This window comes from Bos mutus, chromosome 9 (assembly GCF_027580195.1).
Source record: "Bos mutus isolate GX-2022 chromosome 9, NWIPB_WYAK_1.1, whole genome shotgun sequence".
Taxonomy (NCBI): domain Eukaryota; kingdom Metazoa; phylum Chordata; class Mammalia; order Artiodactyla; family Bovidae; genus Bos; species Bos mutus.
Genome location: NC_091625.1, coordinates 50,459,921 through 50,480,136, shown reverse-complemented (window position 1 = coordinate 50,480,136; position 20,216 = coordinate 50,459,921). Strand labels below are relative to the sequence as shown.

Genomic DNA, 20,216 nt, shown 5'->3' with positions numbered 1-20,216 from the left:
GTATCCCCAATGCCTACCATACAGCAGATATTCAATACTTATGAAGGATGGTCTATAACATTCAATATAATCTCAAAGAGCTTCGTGTCCTAAAAACAGTTAAATGAAAAAAGGTAGACAAAATATTTCCTAATGAATTATTCTGCCTAAATAACTCAAAACAGTTTGAGAAACACTTGAAAGGATGCAGACTTACACTTGTTACATACTGCAGTCAAAATGAAAGAGGCCCCTGAGATATTTTATTTTGAAATAATAAACTTCTGAAATATGAAGGATATTTTAAATATAGCTAAGTAAGCTGATACAGTGTTGATACACAAAATATTCTGTCAATAATGTGCATTGAAAAGACTCCAGAACCAGTCTTTAAACATAAATATGAATTTAATATTTATTTTGCATGTTTATATAGTAACATCAAAATAATGTTCCATAAGTTACATAGCTATTTTCCAAAAACACTGCAGAAAAAGATAAAATAGTAGGAATGATATATAATCATTATTACTCAAAATTAAAAATATAGTTATCTATCTTTTAAATAGATTTGAATTGATGCATTTCTACATGAAACAGAGTATTTTAAATATCTAAAAATAGTCTTTCTTAATGCAATAGATAATAAAGAATCACATTTATTGTACACATCTGGCTTAGCCTTATTTCTTCAGGTAACATGCAGACAAATTATGAGGATGAATTTAATAAAAGTAGGCAAGATACTATTTTATACCTCAAAAATAAGATGAAGTTGATACATTTCACAGCTTAATCCTCAGGAAATTTTATTCAGATGCCATATAAAATCATTGACTAAAGTCACACATGCGAACTAAGAGCTCTTAAATATATCATAGTAAAATAGCTTTGTTGGCATATTTACAGTAAGAAAACAGGTATCACCTACTCTTTGAACTGACGCCACTCTCCATGGCCATTCAAAACGGTGGCCTTTACATCAGTTTTAAAAACATTACATGACAAAATCTTAAATATAAACATACTTTGGTTATGTCAAAAATATTCACATAATTTATATATAGTCAAAAATTTATCATTTTAAATATGGAATAACAATGGAAAACCGAGGTTATATATACACTGTAAGCCAGTTTCTAAATAAAGCTAAACTCTCATTTCTTAAATTCATCTGGCCAAACACTATGGTAGTTGTTTTGAGGATCTGTAAACATTCTCACTGATTTGTACTATTTCCTGAGGTCATCTGGAAGCTACTGTTACTAAATTAGCTTCACAATTTAATACCCCTGCAAATGTGCTTTGAAAATATTCAAAATAAAAGCAAAAATTTAAATGTAGATCCATGTGTAACTTAACATACTTTCTCTATTACAAAAGCTATTTTTAGTCAATTCTTAGATCTCAAAATTAAATTTATTCTATTACTAGCAGACCTGAAGAAATAAAGCATTCATAAACTTCAGGCCATTAAAAAAAATTTCAGAATTAACTCATTTAACACTGTGGAAATGAAAATAAAAGTATCTCATTACCTCTAGAATAATGTCTAAAATTTACACAGGCCTCATTTTAAAACATGTTAAAATAGTGCCAGTCCAGTGCCTGACTCCTGGATGATGTTAAATAAAATATATACTTAATGAATAAACATGAAGTTAAGCATAAAAACTACTGTAGTACTTGAGTACTGAGTTAATATTCTGAAGCTACAATGTATCACTCAATGAAAAGTCACTCTTAACTGGTATTCAGAATAAAGTTTAACAGATTTCCTAATTAACAAATATAGCCCTAGTTCATGTCCTAGCATGCTATCAATGAAAAAAGGAACTAGGCATTTTCCTTGATGCTTGTCCTCAGGGATTATTCACCATCTCTACTTAACTGTGTAATGGGTAAGCTAAGAGGAAACAGAAAAGAATGCTCATGTCTTCCCCTTCTTTCTTCTTTTCTTTCCTTTCCCTGTTTCTTTCCTTCTCTTTTTCATCTATCCATCTACCTATCAATGAAATAAGAAGCAGGTGACATCCAGTGAAATCTGCATGCCTCTTAATGGTATCTTTTCTAGAAGAAAAATGAGGCAACTTAACATTTACATTTGGGCGAGTGACAATTACATCTTGGTAACTGTCATGACCTAGATGGCTGACTTGAATAAAGAGATTTAACTAATAGTTTTCCAAAAAATTTCACTGCTCTGGTGCTGAACTCTTCAATGTTAATGGATTAAAGTTAAAGAGAAAATCTTTAAACACTGTTTACCTTTTACAGGATACAACCTGAGTTTACAGGTTAACTTATATAAAGATATATTTTTCCATCATTTCACTGTTAAAAATCAAGGAAATCACAACTACTGAAATTTTGACAGCTTAAAAATAGAATTTATGAAAAAAAAATAGAGTTTATGCAATAACTTTTTAAAGCTCTGAATTTCATATATTACTGTCTTTAACACTCATCACAATTCCATTCATCCATATAGCAAAAGGCAGCACTAATAACCTTGATAATATTATATACACTTAAATATTAAGAAGGGTCAGAATCTTGGGTAAATATTTCCACACATTATCTATAGCCACTTCCTTAACAAGAGGATAATGAACTAGGACCAGGCACTTATCCAGCACCTGCCTGTACTATCATTTGTGAGCACTAATGATGAGGATGCTTGAACCATGCAGTTATGTTTTGATTTAATAATGTAACACCAAAGTAGTCATTTTTTAAACATTTAAGCCTAAGGAATAGTAACATTTTCATGGCAAGTTTTGACAGCTTAATAATTTGTTTTCTAGGAGTAAGGGGAAAATACCATCATTTTGATATTAATTATTTTAAAAGAAAATCAGAAATGCCAACTTAACGGTCCATTAAAATAAAAACAAAACCTAGCTGAACTTACTAATGATGCTTACTAAAGACAAAAAGTGATCTCAAAACCCCAAAATCATATTTATTGCTCTACAGAACTAGAAAATGCATTATATTTTCCTGTTAAGTATAAGAATATAATTCTCTATCATTTACAAATATGATTTGGTAATTTACATTTCAAAAGTATCCTATGGTTCCATATGAATTAACAACTTCTATTTACCAATTCTGCATGTAACATTTATCTATAAATACATTTTGATCTTGGTTAATCACCTGTAAATTATTCTCAACTCCATCATGAATAGGCTGAAAATAGTATGTTGATAAAATATTTTAGTATTTTTCTAGTTCTCAAAACCTCAAAGCAATAAGCTAATCAATGTTATTTGTAAATCCATATTACTGAAGTTACAGTGGTACTTTTTTATATAGTTGAGTCATATAAAAAATGATAAAGTCACTATGCCAATTGTGTAAGTATATGTTCCAAAAAGGGCTTCTTTCCCTGATAGCTCAGCTGGTAAAGAATCCCTTGCAATGCAGGAGATCCTGGTTCAATTCCTGGGTCAGGGAGATCCCCTGGATAAGGGTTAGGCTACCCACTCTGGTATTCTTGGGCTTCCCTGGTGGCTCAGACAGTAAAGAAATCCACCTACAATGCGAGAGACCTGGGTTCGATCCCTGGGTTGGGAAGATCTCTGAAGAAGGGCATGGCAACCCACTCTAGTATTCTTGCCTGGAGAATACCTATGGACTGAGGGGCCTGGCAGGCTACAGTTCACGGGGTTCACAAAGAGCTGGACTCAACTGAGTGACTAAGCACAGCACAGCACATGTTATAGCAATGTTTCCCACACAGCCAGGTAATACACCACTGGATAACCCTGAGATGATTTTAAGTGGAGTGCTACATGAGTGAACAGTCTTTCTTTAATAGTTATACATTTATTTTAATACTGATTAGAAAAAATATAACTAGCACATAAAATGTGGAATAGATCAAAATAACACTATGGTTTAAAAAGGCTAAAAAATAAGGTTAAGAATAATAAACAATGGCATAGGAGAAATATACACACACACATGAAAACAGTAAAGTGGTATGTAACTCACATTTGGGAAACACTGTCTAAGGAATGATTTGACTTAGCCAGCATCATTTCTGAATGCCTGCAATAAGTCACATTATAAGTGAGTTAACTATTGTGAATTCTCTTATTTTTTCCCAGGACAAATAAGTTTTTAAAAACATGTGTTTATGTTTATTTTAAGGATATAAGTTTGAAAGCATTTAGTTTTGTTTTACTTTGTTTCCCTTTGGGCTGCATCCCACAAGGTATGCAGAATTTTAAGTTCCTTTACCCAGGGACCCAACCCTGCAGTGGAAGCTGAGTCTTAACCACTGAACCACTGGGGAAGTCCCTGAAAGCATTTAGTAAATTTACTTTAAAAGGATTCGCCAAAATGGTAACAATGTTCAGGAACATTTGAGGGACATGCTATTCCTACAGAAAAGACTACAAAGGCACATTGCATATTGTGGTTAACACTGCAGCATGTAAATAAAAGTGACCTCTATAATCATTATCACTACTAATTAACAAATAATTATAATATTCTTTCATAAAAAAGAAGGTACGCTTGTGCACTAAGCGCTCTTGATTCTGGAACCACCTGCACATAAGTGTCACTAACATGGACCCACTGGCTTGCTGATTCACTATCAGGTTCTTTCAAACCTAACAAAACAAAAAGAAGTATAATTTTACAATAAGTATGTTCTGACTTTACACTAAAGTTATCATTAACTACACGTATCTAATGTTAGACTTTATTGCATAAGGCTGTTTGGGGTTAAACATCTTCCAAAATGAACTCTTTCAAAGCATTAATATTAAGAGCATTTAAATATCTAGTAGAATACTAGATAGCCTTATTTAAGGAAAAGTGCATTTACACTAAAAGAGAAGGAAAGAAATACATAGACGACTGAAGCAAATTTTTAACTCCAGCTCTATTCTGAAGACCTGGTATATCTTCAAAAACTACTGATACTGTTAAATAAAATGCTATTCCACTGCAATACACGATGACTTAATACCTTGAAAAACTGGGTGCCACTTCACATGAAGGGTACAGTTTTATGATATTTAAGATTATCTAGGTACTCTTTCGGAGAAGGCAATGGCACCCCATTCCAGTACTCTTGCCTGGAAAATCCCATGGATGGAGGAGCCTGGTAGGCTGCAGTCCATGGGGTCGCTAGAGTCAGACATGACTGAGCGACTTCACTTTCACTTTTCACTTTCGTGCATTGGAGAAGGAAATGGCAACCCACTCCAGTGTTCTTGCCTGGAGAATCCCAGGGACGGGGGAGCCTGGTGGGCTGCCGTCTATGGGGTCGCACAGAGTCGGACACGACTGAAGCGACTTAGCAGCAGCAGCAACAGGTACTCTTTAAGGTATTTCTCACTTAACAAAGTGAATCCACACGAAGTACCCATTAAAAAACTTACTTCTTCCAGAAAAAGAATAAATTCATTTGTTTCTAAGAATAAAATAAACTTAGGGTGGCATACCAGGTACATTTTTCTTTCCAGTGATGTATTCCAGTAATTTCCTGGAGGGTGTTCTCACTTTCACGTAAGCGGTGTAGTGACCTCCTTTCATTGAGCCGCTATGTTCCACTACGCCATAGAGACCATAGAGAACTTTACCTCCCACACTTACATTCTTTTAGACAAAGAAAAAAAAAAGTCAATTAGTAATATTTAGTGAAATCTTATTATACAGAAAATTAAATTAAATGCACATCCTACTTAAAATAAGGGCAATTAACACTACACTGGGGTACCTGCCCACCTGTACTAGACTAGCAAAATGCAAAAACTTGACCTTTTCTGTTGCCTAGCCTGTCAGGAAAAAGAGTGCTCACATATGGGAATGCAAAAGGGTAGCTCTATTCAGAAAAATTTCATGTTATTTAGCTAAGCTATACGTGCATTACTCTTGGGTTTATCAATCCCTTTTCTAGGACTATTTCTCATAGGTACCATGAGCAATATGTAAAAATACATGCACCAGACAAGTGATTGAAGGATTATTTGTAATACCAAAAAACCGTAGACTCAAAAGTGCACATAAACTGGGGACGGCTTGAATAAGCTATAATGCATCCATAGAATACAGTATTATGCTGCTTGAAAAATGGAGTGCAGATTATCTCTAAACACTGCTATGAAATATTCTCCAGGATACAATGTTAATACGGTAGAAAAAAAGGATACATCTTATAAGCTATGATTATTAAAGAAGTGAGATATTATATATATATATAAAATAGATATGTATTTATTTGTTTATATTTTTAAAAATTACACATGTACCCCAATGTTCATCGCAGCACTGTTTATAATAGCCAGGACATGGAAGCAACCTAGATGTCCATCAGCAGATGAATGGATAAGAAAGCTGTGGTAAATATACACAATGGAGTATTACTCAGCCATTAAAAAGACTACATTTGAATCAGTTCTAATGAGGTGGATGAAACTGGAGCCTATTATACAGAGTGAAGTAAGCCAGAAAGAAAAACACCAATACAGTATACTAACGCATATATATAGAATTTAGAAAGATGGTAATGATAACCCTGTATGCGAGACAGCAAAAGAGACACAGATGTATAGAACAGTCTATACTGTTCTAACATTGTATGTTAGAACATACAATGTCTATACTGTTCTAACATTGTATTAACAGATGTATAGACTGTATAGAACAGTCTATACTGTTCTATACATCTGAGAGGGAGAGGGTGGGATGATTAGGGAGAATGGCATTGAAACATGTATAATATCATATATGAAATGAATTGCCAGTCCAGGTTCGATGCATGATACTGGATGCTTGGGGCTGGTACACTGGGATGACCCAGAGGGATGGTACGGGGAGGGACGAGGGAAGGCGGTTCAGGACGGGGAACACGTATATACCTGTGGTGGATTCATGTTGATGTATGGCAAAACCAATACAATATTGTAAAGTAATTAGCCTCCAATTAAATAAATTTATATTAAAAAAAAGAAATAAAAACAAAGGGGGAAAATTATAGATGAATAAATAATAATTTGAAAAAATGGTTATCTCTAAAGGAAGGAAACAGGTAGAACAGACATGGAGAAAACCTACACTTGTTTGAATTTACCTTGATTTATACATTTGACTTTAAAACTACATAAATACTTTATGTAATTATTAAACAACAACAACAAAATTTAAGTAACAATCCCTAAAAATGAAAATTTAAAATAAGCAAATGAACATCCAGTTGGTGGCATAATCATTCTGTGAGCAACCACAGGGGTCATATCAAAAGAACCGAGGAGCCAACCTGAAGAGGCTCTCAGTGGCTAACAATGGACCCACTAGACATATTAGACTATGAATTAAAAGAAGAGTGTAGTAAATTCAAACATATTTAGTGTGTTAAAATCCATGAAATCATAATGATAAATTTACTGATCACAGTTTGAGAATGGTAGTAAATTCATTATTCTGAAAACTGGCTTAAAAGGGGGATGGGGAAAGAACTGAGCATTTATCCTGCCTTTTCTAAAAGAACTATAATGTAAAATACCTAAAGAGATGAAAGGAATTTCTCTTTATATAGAAGTATTCCAGTAAATAAATGAAGAAAGAATAACAGGATACCACCATTCTGTAACTGTTAATGAACTCATTGAGCAACACTGGTTGCTAACATCACGGAAAAGAAACTCGCATTATGTGCCACCTGATGAAACAACAGAACACTCCCTATGAAACAGCCTTATCAGGGGTTGGGATGGGAGTGGGGGGGGTGGGGTGAGGATCTATTCAAGCTTCTCTTGATCCAACTACCTATTTGTAGGAAATCAAGAGGATAAAGGAATAATCATCAAAATCTAAACTCTGTGAAACTACCAGAAAGATGATCCAGTTTCTTCAACAAATAAATTCCAAGAAGCAGAGATGGGAGAGGGAAACTATGTATTAAGAGAGATATTTTTCAATCATGACATGTAGTCCTTACTTGGATATTAATTCATTTAAAAAATTTATTAGACAATTGGAAATATGTATGCTAGAGGATAGAAAGTGGAAGTGAAGTCCCTCAAGTCATGTCTGACTCTTTGCGACCCCATGGACTGTAGCCTGCCAGGCTCCTCTGTCCATGGGATTTTCCAGGCAAGAATACTGGAATGGATTGCCATTTCGTTTTCCAGGGGATCTTCCCAACCCAGGGATTGAACCCAGGTCTCCCGTACTGCAGGCAGACTCGACCATCTGAGCCACTAGGGAAGCCCAAAAGATTTAAAAAGTAATGCTAATTCTTTTAGCATGAAAGTGGTATTGTGGTTATGTTTAAAAGGGCGGGGGGGGGGGGGTAATTCTTATCTTTTAGAGACACATAGAGGAAAAGATTTATGAATGAAAGGATACCTAATACTTGCTTCAAAATAATGTAAGAAAAAAAATTAATATAGAAGGAAGAGGTAGATGAGTATGTGGACGGGGTGGGACTGGCCATATATGTAGGGTCTGGGGGCAAGAGGTTTATTTGTACTGTTCTCTTTGGTGTTTGTTGGAAATTCTCCATAATAGGTACTTTTAAAAAATATGTTTCTGTAAGTTTAATACACAGCTTGCTAGACATTTTGTTTGCCACATTATCAAATTCTATGAATATATCAAATTCTATGAAGACTGAATGTAAACATCTGGCAGAAAGTGCTGGTATTCCACAGTAGATGAACTGGATTCACTGAAAAACTGCATTTAAGATATTTTTGTCTTGACTGATCAATGTATTGAAATTATTAAGTTCAGTAAGTTTATGTACCACAAAACCTAGACTGCTAACCAGAAATGGCAAGCAGGACAATATGTGAGTTACCCCAGAACTGTGTGGTGTCCACATGGAAAGCAAAGTCATCAATTTCACCTACAGTTAGTTCTCACATATAAGCACAAGCAATTATAAACCAGCTTGCTTTCTATGCCTGATTATTAAAATATTAGTAATTTTAAGTTTGTGCTCAGCTGGCAAGTATACTAGTCTCAGTTACGTACGTGAAATGGCATGAAAGACAACGCACTAGTACACTGGTTTACAAAAGAGGAGATCAGATCAGATCAGTCGCTCACAAAAGAGGAGAAAACTCTCCAAATGCTAAAACTACTGCCAATTAAGCACATCATTCACAAGAAACAGGAGAGGGCACAAAATCTGCTTATTTCTCTCAGCAACTATCCGACTCTAGCAGCATTTACAAGCAGCTTTGATCATGAACATCATGCCTCACTTATGCTTTATGCATCTTTTCAACTTATTCTGTCTCCCAAAGGACAAAAGTCATTTTCTGTGTTAAATGCTGGATGGAAGAAGAAAGGGAGGAAGGGGACATGAGAGACAGAGGGTAGGAGGTAGGGAGAAAGACATGGTCTAATAAACAATACATAGGATATTCTAAAGCATATTATTTGCAAGACAATTAAATATCTTAATAATATACTATACCTTACAAGTAGCAGAACAGAATGGTGCTAAGTCAAGCATAAGTGGAAAATCTACATGTCTGTTTACTTTGCGAAGACTCAAACCAGCCTCAAAAAAAAAAAAAAATGTAACAAACTTAATTTATAGATCAATGGGTTTGTTAATTTTAATTAAAACCAAAAGAGAAATACAAAAGGTTCGTTTCTTCATAGCTATTAAAACATCAACAATCCAAAACTGATATATGACTAAGTTCTCAATTAGGTTTCATAAACTTATTGCAAAGATCATTCATTTACATGGGTATTTTTACCACAGACAATATGAAAATAATTACTTTCACTGTGCATTACAACACTGAAAAATAAACTCAATGTGATTGAAGCTAAGCTACTGACACATATGCTACCTAAAAATGTACTCAACTGAAGAGTCAGGAGTCTGGTGTTACAGGCCTGACTCAGTGACTGGTTAACAGTTAACTTGACTCTAGACAACCTTATCTAGATCAAGGCAGAAAATGGGTATAAATGGGTTAGATTAGGTCATTTTCAGTTCTAAAATTCAGTGATATTCATTCATTAAAAAGAAAAAAGCCTGAACACCCAAATCATTTTATCAATAAAAGTAAACATTACATATTATATAAATCAAAATGAATCTTCATGTTAAGAAACTCTACTTCTTTCTCTATTTTTAGTATCCAAAGGCAGGCCTTGAAAAACATATATTTACATTAAGTAATAATAAAAATTTATTGACAGACCATCAAATATATTGGATAGGAAACTCAAAAATAAAAATGGACTCTTTTTAGAATAAGAAGATACTTGAATCTGAGATGTTTGGGTAGACAAAATTAATATAGATGCAACCTTTCATGAAAAGCTTTCATGACTTACTTCAATGATTAGTCTTTTTATTTGCATACTAATCACATAACACTACAGATCGTTGCCTATTTCTTATCTTTCTTTAAAGAAAAAAAAACAACTTATTTTTTGACCGAAATATTGCCAGTGATTTGTATTTTCAAGTAATCTTTAGGAGTCTTAACCTGATATCAGACATGAAATTATGAAGTCATATCAGGAAAAATTAATCTGTATTCAATTTGTTTGCCTCCTTTTTTTCTTATCAGGTGACATCTACAAAGCAGCTGATACCAGCAACGTCTGAGATCATGTCAGGCTTCTGTGTCCTCCCCAAACAGTACTTTGCTGTTGAAAAATTACCCCTTAAGAGAAGAGACTTCTATCAGCACTGTTATAATCTTTGCCATTTTGGATAGGCTAAAAGAGGAATCTCACTGTCATTGTATTTTGTATTTGTTTTGCTAGAAAGAATGGAACTTCCTTTCACATTTTCTTTGAATTCTTTACTTCTATGAACTGTCAATTCATGTTCTTTACCCTTTTACTATTAGAGTCTTGATCTTTTTATTATTGATCTTTCAGTTCAGTTCAGTTGCTCAGTCGTTTCTGACTCCTTGTGACCCCATGAATCACAGCACGCCAGGCCTCCCTGTCCATCATCAACTCCCGGAGTTCACTCAAACTCATGTCCATCAAGTCTTTAAGGGCTCTTTATTTATTTTCAATATTAATCACTTGCTATATTTATGACAAAGAGCTCTATCTTGTTGAGATCTCTCAGGTACTGTGGATGTTTCTAATAGAACTCTAAAATTAGTATGGGGAAATAGGTTTTCAGGGACACAAGAAAGCCAGAAGCAGAGACACTGCTTAGAGATTCTGATCCCTTTATTTCAGTTCCAGGGAATGAGAATGTGGCTTTGCAGACATTACATCTAGCCTGAGATCAAGAAGGGGCCTAGACATCTATAAAAATTTCCCTGTAAGGGCATGAACTCCTTCTGTAGGTTATTCCTAAAAGGGATGCAAGTACCGAATATAAAATAACCGTGGTATATCATTCTCAAGTCCGGCATGACCCTAGCAAGTTCACACCAAGTCCCTGCAGATATACACCTTCCATTTAGCATTCTGATGTACTGTAATGAGACACAACACATCTGCTTCTGCTTTCCATGGCCATTTCCACAGAGTTTCTGTAATGTTGGCTATAGAAAATCAAGAACTTCATCTAATTTCTGTGGGTAGGGATGGAGATACAGAGAAAAATCTCTTCCAGGCCATCTGTGGCCCACCTGAAATGTTGCAGATATATCATCAAAGCTTTCCATCTCTTGAGATTTCTTTCAAAGGTTTTATATTTAGAAAATTGTTCACACAAGGATCAGGTTAGTAATTTTCCTGAAGTTTTGTTCTAGTCTTTCAATAATGTTTCATAGAATTAAAAAAATCTGTCTGAAAACAGTACTGATATCAACATATTTGGTCTAGAAGGAAGCTCTAAATTTTTATTTCAAACATCTTTCTTAAGTCCTTTAGAGAATAACCTAGCCTCCTTCCCAACTGATTTGAGATTCATCCTATATCATAACAACAGACTTTAAATTGTACTAAATTCACTGACAATTCTGACCATAGTATTTAATTACTAAAGTTTCTTCAGGAGAAACTTTAAAATCATTTTATCAAATTCAAAAAAAAAAAAAAAAGAGAGAGAGATAGACATTAAAGTATAACCAACTGGAGAAAAACGTTTAAAAATAGGTTCTTTCCCATTAGAGTCCTAAAAAAGTGAGGCCTGCCTTGTAGCCCTTTTTGCAATTAGTCCCAGCCAATCACACTCAGCCCAAGCACTCTTCTCCATTGGGATAAAACCTCAGAAAGCTATGTGTACCTTGTTATTTCCCTGCTTCTAAGGGTTCCTTAAAAATTCTATTTTCCACTGACACAAACCTACACACACACTCTCTCTCTCTCACAGACACACACCACTGAGGTTCCTATCATACCAACTAAATGTTCAAATATTGTGAATTAGACAATCTTATTTAGAAAAGTCTTATAAGCTATCATGGCTGAAAAAGCAGTAAATCTCATGAGAAAATTTTTAAATTCAATAAATTACTGTCTAATCCTTGACAGTACAAGACTTGTGTGTGTATGCTTAGTTGCTCAGTTGTGTCCAGCTCTTTGCAACCCATCAACTGTAACCTGCCAGACTCCTCTGTCTATGGAATTTTCTAGGCAAGAATACTGGAGGGGGCTTCCATTTCCTCCTCCGGGGATCTTCTTGACCCAGGGATCAAACCCGTGTCTCTTGCATCTCCTGCATTAGCACTTACCACTGCACCACCTGGGAAGCCTTACAAGACTAAGGCTCCGCAAAACATATGATGAAAATATGTGTAGTGCTACTAAAGAGAATTTTACCTGATGAAATCTTTTAAGATGGAGAATCAGGATAGCTGGAACAGCAGAAATGAGCAATTGCTTCCTGGCATTAGTATAAACCCCCTCTGCTTTCTTTTCTGCATAAGATACAATAAATTTATTTATAAATTACATCTTATACATTATTGCCCATATAGTATAGTAAACATTTAAACAGAATCATTATACCACATTTTTGAAAATGTTAGAAAAGAAATTAGATTTCTGATTACTGGGAGCCTCAACTCAACCCTAAAACTCCAACAATATGAAAGGGATTTTTTTTTTTAAGGCATACAGTTATAAGGACAAAGAATAGGAGAGGTGACACTTGCAACACAACTCTGGAAGCTGGAAAGCTGATAGACCAGAAGTGACTTATGTCAATGCCTTCCAGTAAAACACCACCAGAAACATACCTGTAATTGAAAAAACTGGGTCATTACTCACTGCAGTGAAAGAAGATCACCTATCATGGGAACAATGGGATATTTTCATAAAAGGTTGTTACATATGTAAAATAGATAGCCAGTGGGAATTTGCTCTTTGATGCAGGGAACTCAACCTGGGGTTCTGTGACAATATAGAGGGGTGGGGCAGGGTAGGAGGTGGGAGGGAGGTTTAAGAGGGAAGGGACATATGTATATCTATGTCTGACTCATGTTGATGCATGGCAGAAACCAACACAACATTATAAAGCAATTATCTTCCAATTAAAAATAAATTAATAAAAAAATAAGAGGTTGTTAGAAATGACTTGTGATAGGATTTGAATATGGCCAATTGCATACTTAACTTGGATTAGTATAAGCTGGCATTTCTTCCTCTCCCATCTAGACATTAATTTTAATGTATTAATCATATTTTCATTCTGATGCTTTGACATCTGGGGCCTTGCTGACACTGGAAAGGGCCTTTTCCATAGCCTAATTCCTAGATAGTAAATAAATTAAGCGTGCCTTTCATATGTATTTCCAAAGCCCTTACCCAACCACCTCCTTTACTGGGCTCAGATACTCTAGGTCACTATTCACCTGCCCTACTCACACCAGAGCCAGGTACCAGACCTCTAGAGACAGCCCCTATACCTCAGATTATTCACTTCTAAACCTTTCTGCCCTCCTTCATTCATTCCTTCCCTCGGCAACCACAATAAACGCACTTGACTGCACTTTCCCCCTTGCTCCCCGTCTCCTGACCAACCCTGGTGCTTCCCTTGTGGCCCTTGGCGGCATGTCTTAGTGTGTCTCCTCCTCTTGGGAACTTCACTTAAGTAATAAACTACCTTTTCAGTGGCAATCATCTCATCTGTTAGGCTCATTATACCTGAATAATAAAACGTACATTTTAAAAGTCATTAAGAATCAGAATTTTTTCTTCATTTAATCAAGGCTAGAGGTACACCAAAAATTTCCTACTTGACAAATCAACCTTTTCTACTTTTCTCTTGTCAACAAAACATAGTTAGTATATAGCTAGCTTTATAATATACAATTACTTAAAATCTTCAAATTTATATCTCATAATATGACTTTTGTGAAGGACATTAATCTCACTGGTGTTGCAATTAAGTTTTACAGAAATTATTTCTGGAAAGACTTCAGATAGCTAGTTCCCTGAAATAAGATTATGTGAATTTGCATTTTCAAGATGGATACTTCCTGTTCTTCAATTTATTTGGACAAAATTCTATTGAAAATTTCCCCTGCCCAGTCAGTGTCTTCAATGCTAAGGTACAGATATGAATAAGACAAGCCCTGACTCCAAGCAGCTAATGTATGGTGACAGGTTCTTAGGTTCCTCCATGTGGGATCTATTACCCACTAGTCACTGATTATCAGATAATCCATGAATACTTAAAAAAAAAAGTTAAGCTAAATACTTACCTGCAGAAGTGGTTTCCTTTTGGTACTTCTGTTTCTTCTCAGTACAGTTCTCACACAGAAGCTTGTTATTCCCCATTAGCAATTCCATAGATGTAAACTGATAGAGACAAGACTGAACTGAACATTCTTTAGAAGTGGTTATATAGCTCTGAGAAAGGGTCTGAAAAGCATTTTGGGGGCTCTGAGACACCATATGCTTGTCCTCTGAAAAACACAAATTATTTGAAACACTTAGTGGCTGATTTTCTCTGTCAAAATCCCTAGCTCGAATTATAGTGCTGCTCAAATGAAGTTCAGAAATAGCTTCCGCCACTCCCTCATCACCATGGTCGCCCTCCCTAGTGAGTGGTTCACTCTTGGACGGGTAGTGAGGGTGTCCATTTGTGTGCGTGTAGTATCCGCTTCTGGATCTCAACAACAAAGTCTGTTTCGGAGCACTCTCAGACTCCGAAGCCTCGCTGTCAGCATCAACGCTACTTTCAGAAAGGCTGTCTTCTTTCTCACTGCCATCGGTGGGGCTTTCAGTCAGAGTCAACTCAGTGTTCATGATGCTTGCAAACAATGAAGAGTCTCTATTCACCTCAAGGCTTTCATTTTCCTGGTCTATGACAGCAGCTTTATCTTCTCCAGATGATGATTTTCTTGTACATTTTCTGCCATGAATTAGCTGATTCTGTAAGTTGATAGTGTTTTCAGAGAAAAGAATCTGTGACCTTACTGAAAATAAATGCTAGTAAGTCTTACTTAAACATTTCACAATTATTAAAATAATATTTCTAGTACCCCTGAAATCCATTTACTAAATCTACCCAAACTACAATGAACAGTATGCTAACAAAAAGCTCTAATTTAAAAATAAATGTTTACACAAGGAACCAACTTAATGGTTACCTATTTATGGGTGGGGAACAGCACTTGTGTGGAACAGTGCTATGCTGGAGGCTTTTCAAGTGTAAACCTCTGCACAATTTATGTAGTTTTGTCCCTTAAAGGACTTTTGAACAGAGTAAGTTAAATCTGGTAATACATCAATTTGCCAAGTTAGTATAAATCATATCAGGTAAAAAAATTGTTTTTTTTTTTTTTTTAACAAGGTGCAAATTCAAATGGATGTCTTTAAATTAATCTGGCTTTATTTATCAATCACCATGGTCACCCTCCCTAGTGAGTCCCTGGGGAAACAGTGGATCAGATAATGGTCATCAATTACTGATAACATCACAGGAAAAGAAATATCAAACATAATATGTACCTCCTGATAGAAATACATACCGTCACTTGAAAAAGTTTTCTTGCAAAAAATTAAATAATCAAACTTAAACCTATTTAGGCCTTTAGTTCTAACTGCCTTAGAGAGGAAACAAAGGGAACAGAGGCATCTCTTAAGAACATGTAGATGAATTACTGCTTGCAAAACGAACTACCACAATATGCAAAATGAATTACTATTGATATAGGAAGGTGAGACTGCTGAAAAAAAAGATTTCATGTCTTCAACAAATAAATTGCAAAGAAAACAAAAGGTGGAATCTGTGGATTAAAAGACATTTAAGACACGTGGGAAGCTATAGATCTTTTTAAGATCCTAAATTCAAATATGCTTGAAAAAGCAAAAACAAATATTTTATGAGACAATTACAGAAATTAAAATTATGACTAGATGTTTGTCCTATTAAGTTTTAAATATTTTTAGGTACAATAATGATACAATGGTTATGTCTTTAAAAAGCATCTTTTAGAGAAATACATTTAGATATATGTTGGGATTTATTTCAGAATAATCTAGGATGAGGAGGAGGAAAATGTGAGACAGACAGATAAAACATGACCAGTTGTGAGATGACAACTATGACACTGAGGGTACCTGGGGGGTTATTATACCTTTTTCTCGATTTTTGTATACTTTAAAAAATTTTTCTTACTAAAATGTTTCAAAAAGCAGGATGTTTCACAAATGCATATAATCTTACCATATCTTTAGATGAAGAATGCTTCCTGATTGCTCTGGGTTGATGAGTATTTTCTACAGGAACAGTGCCACTGTATTGACCATTATCTGTCTCTTGTAAACGTCCATATTTACTTATTCTTCCCAAAAGTACAGGTTTTGAAACCTATATAGATAACATGTACATAATACAAAATTTCTTTAGGAAATGAATTCTGGATATCTACTTTTTAATATTTGTAACACTTGAAATATAATTTCCTAAATGATAATTCTCAAAATATAAAGCATAAGCGTTTAAATTCCTTGAGATTAGGAACTATATCGTCCTTCACTCATCCATATACAAACTCCAATATCAAATACACTGCACAAACTCAATTACTGTATATAAAGAGTAATGACTCTCAGATACTTGATAATATACTCAAAAATGCCTACGTTTTGAATTTATAAATGTCCTTCACAAAAAGACTTAAGGTTTTTCTCCTTACCCTTTCTTCTATTATAGGAAGTGAAATATCAATAAAAGGATCTTTCACCGTGGAGATCTTAAAAAGAAAACACATTGAAAACTTCAGTTAGAATTCTAATGTAGACAATGTAGTTTTGTAAACTCCTTAAAGAAATCAAACTTCCCAGGAAACTTAAAATCTTAAGTTAAAAAGCATTCTTGGAAGAAACAGTAATTTAATTGGGTATAGCAACACATTTGTTCAGTCGCTCAGTCGTATCCAACTCTGTGACCCCATGGCAACACATATGCGGTTAATCAAAATAAGATAATCCAAAGCTTAAGTAAACGCAACACAGTTGAATTTTATAATACTGTTAATATGACTAATGTGGAATATTTAAAGTAACTTTTAAAATAAACTGTGTTTAATAAAACTGATTAACTATATAAGCATATTTTTGGTGAAATTGGGGCCATAACATATCACATACGTTATGACATAACATAAATAAAATATGAAATGTTAAGAAAAAGCCATGAGAAAAGCTAGAGAACTTGACGGTGTTTTGAAGATTCTTCAGGATAATTCTATTTTAAAAGATACTCTATAGTTTGTGAAAAAAGAAATCAACTTCTATGTTGAATATATTAGAAACCTAAGTGGAGCTGACTATTGAACAATGTGGGGGTTAAGAATGCTGACCCCCATCCCACTGAATAGTCAAAAATTAGAGCATAACTTCACAGTTGGCGCTTTGTATCTGGGATTCTGTGTCTGCAGATTCAACCAAATGCAGAGATTGTGTAGGACTTTAGCAGTATTTACTGAAAAAATTTGTGTATAAGGGAGCCCTTGCAGTTCAAACCCATGCAGTTCAAACCCATGCTGTTCAAGGGTCAATCGTAATATCATGATGACACATTCTGTGCTTCACTATGATAGGCTTGAAGGAGATACAATATATAATCCTGATTTTATAAGATTAGAGAGGAAAGATACTCTACAATCTGGGATAGGAAGACAGATATAAAGACTCTCTCTTTTATGATTAAAATCTGACAGAAATTTAAACCTATTATATGCCATACAGTTCCAGAAATATTCCTTACCAAGCAATTGAAAAACCTGTAAAAATTTATACAGTCCTTAAGAAGCTATTGTGCTTTCCTGGTGGCTCAGAGGTTAAAGCGTCTGCCCGCAATGCGGGAGACCTGGGTTCAATCCCTGGGCTGGAAAGATCCCCTGGAGAAGGAATGGCAACCCACTCCAGTATTCTTGCCTGGAGAATCCCAGGGACGGAGGAGCCTGGTAGGCTACAGTCCACGAGGTCGCAAAGAGTCGGACACGACTGAGCGACTTCACTTAAGAAGCTGTTACAGTACAGATGGCATTCAAAATGAAATTATCACTAAATTCAAAAATGAGTCAAGTCTTCTTTTTTAAAAAAAATTGAACAAGTAATATAAATATAAATTTTTAAAGAAGATCAGCCTAAATTATGTTATTGAATTATTTCTTTTGGGATTACAATTTAGGGCAATGCATAATGATATTAATGTAGTTACTCTCTTCACAGAAGTTTCTCTTTCATTTTCAATCCAAATGAGTAGCTAGCACATAGGATTATACTAAAATAGGCTAAATGAACTTCACAGGTGTGTCAAGAGGAAAATTTAGATAACATTTACTTAAAAAAATTATACATTATGTTTATTTTCTAACAGTGAAGGATATATTTTTTAAAGACTTTCAAAAACTACTACATAGTCATCTGTCACAAATAAAAATGACTGCTAATGATTACATGTGAAAGAAAACAATAAAAACAATATGACTATAATCTAGTCCATGTTGAAGAGAATTACAAAGTACCTACATTTGAACATTCTTCACACATGACCGTGCTAGTTAATTCACCAATAAAGATACGATCTATGAAGTTCATTTTCACACCTTCTCTTCCATATGCTGTAAAAATAATACTTTTAATGAAAAAAACATATCAACCATCAACCTAACAATGTAACAGGCTTTTTTCCTGTGGAATCAAAAGAAATCTGAATAATCTGGGACCATATTTAATAATATATTTTACTATATGATCTTATAATTTTCTTTACAATTCTATAGAGAAAATGTGACTATCAACTACTGTAGTCTCAAATAACAAACTGATTATTCTTAAACTTTAAGAAGTAAAATAAGTAGAGTAATCACCACTGTTCATACCACACTCAACTGCTCCCACTAAACCCTTTAAAAAGCCTCTGTGCCTAACCTAGAGGTAGACAGAGGGATGGAAAAAGAGATTACGATTTAGGGCTACAAATGCCAGGACCATAACTATGGACACAACAGGGCAGTAAAAGACAAGTAAACACTGCAAAGCATACGAACTGACATGGAAATTAATAACTTAGCTATATATTTAACTCCTGTTCCATAAAAATGTTAAAATCATTCTATTTCTATATGATATACTACATATTTATATATTTATAAGTAAAAGAAAATGATGCCTATGGTTTGATTCAAAATAATATGGAATTGGGGGAGAACAGATGAAACATGAATCAAGTGTAATTTAAGCATGATTATGGGCACACAGGCACATGGGCTTCACACTATTCTAATGGAAGTTTGAAATTTCTCACAGTAAACCACGGGGGAAAATATATTAAAAAATTTTTTTTCAAACCTACTCACTCCTCTTTCAAATTTCTCTTCCATCCTTTTTGGATCTCTATCCTCAAATTTCATGCAAACAATTGAAATCATTTTAAAACATTACTTGAAGCACTGAATGACAGAGCAGATTTTTATCTGGACATATCAAGAAATACCTTTTAATTACGATGGTAACTATTTAGAAGTTATGTTTAACTAAGATGTTTCATTAAGGAAAACTGTAGAAGGGATTGAAAGTAAGTAAGATTACAAAACTGAAAAGGAGTGAAAGAAAAAACGAACAGTTATTCTAAACATGCACTAGATGGCACTATCTCAAAACAAAACAGAGCATACTTGAGACCCTATTATTTTTTAAAATCTTGAACCTTCAACTGCACACAGTTTTGTTATATACAAGCTTAATGTATTTATATTTGTTTATATAGACACCCTTTATATATAATGCTATAAAAAACAGAATTAGAAAAGAGAATAAATAAAATAAATAATATTTTTAAACATTTTCTAAAAATGAGTTAC

The 20,216-nt window shown here is 34.4% G+C and overlaps 1 protein-coding gene across 4 annotated transcripts in view; it reads right to left on the bottom strand.

Moving 5' to 3' along the window:
• Positions 1-386: 386 nt before the first annotated feature.
• USP45 (ubiquitin specific peptidase 45) overlaps positions 387-20,216 on the bottom strand; it is a 59,101-nt gene continuing 39,271 nt past the window's right edge. For 2 of the 4 annotated variants that reach the window (XM_070376556.1, XM_005902608.2), the window contains exons 11-18: positions 18,883-18,974; positions 17,043-17,099; positions 16,571-16,714; positions 14,601-15,273; positions 12,715-12,812; positions 9,431-9,517; positions 5,448-5,601; positions 387-4,607 (exon numbers count right to left, since the gene is read on the bottom strand). In XM_070376556.1, the coding sequence (XP_070232657.1) occupies positions 4,477-4,607; positions 5,448-5,601; positions 9,431-9,517; positions 12,715-12,812; positions 14,601-15,273; positions 16,571-16,714; positions 17,043-17,099; positions 18,883-18,974 (1,436 nt within the window). In that variant the 3' untranslated portion in view covers positions 387-4,476. Of the gene's footprint in view, positions 4,608-5,447; positions 5,602-9,430; positions 9,518-12,714; positions 12,813-14,600; positions 15,274-16,570; positions 16,715-17,042; positions 17,100-18,882; positions 18,975-20,216 lie in introns of those variants that run through there. The other 2 variants (XM_070376557.1, XM_070376558.1) reach the window with 2 other exon arrangements.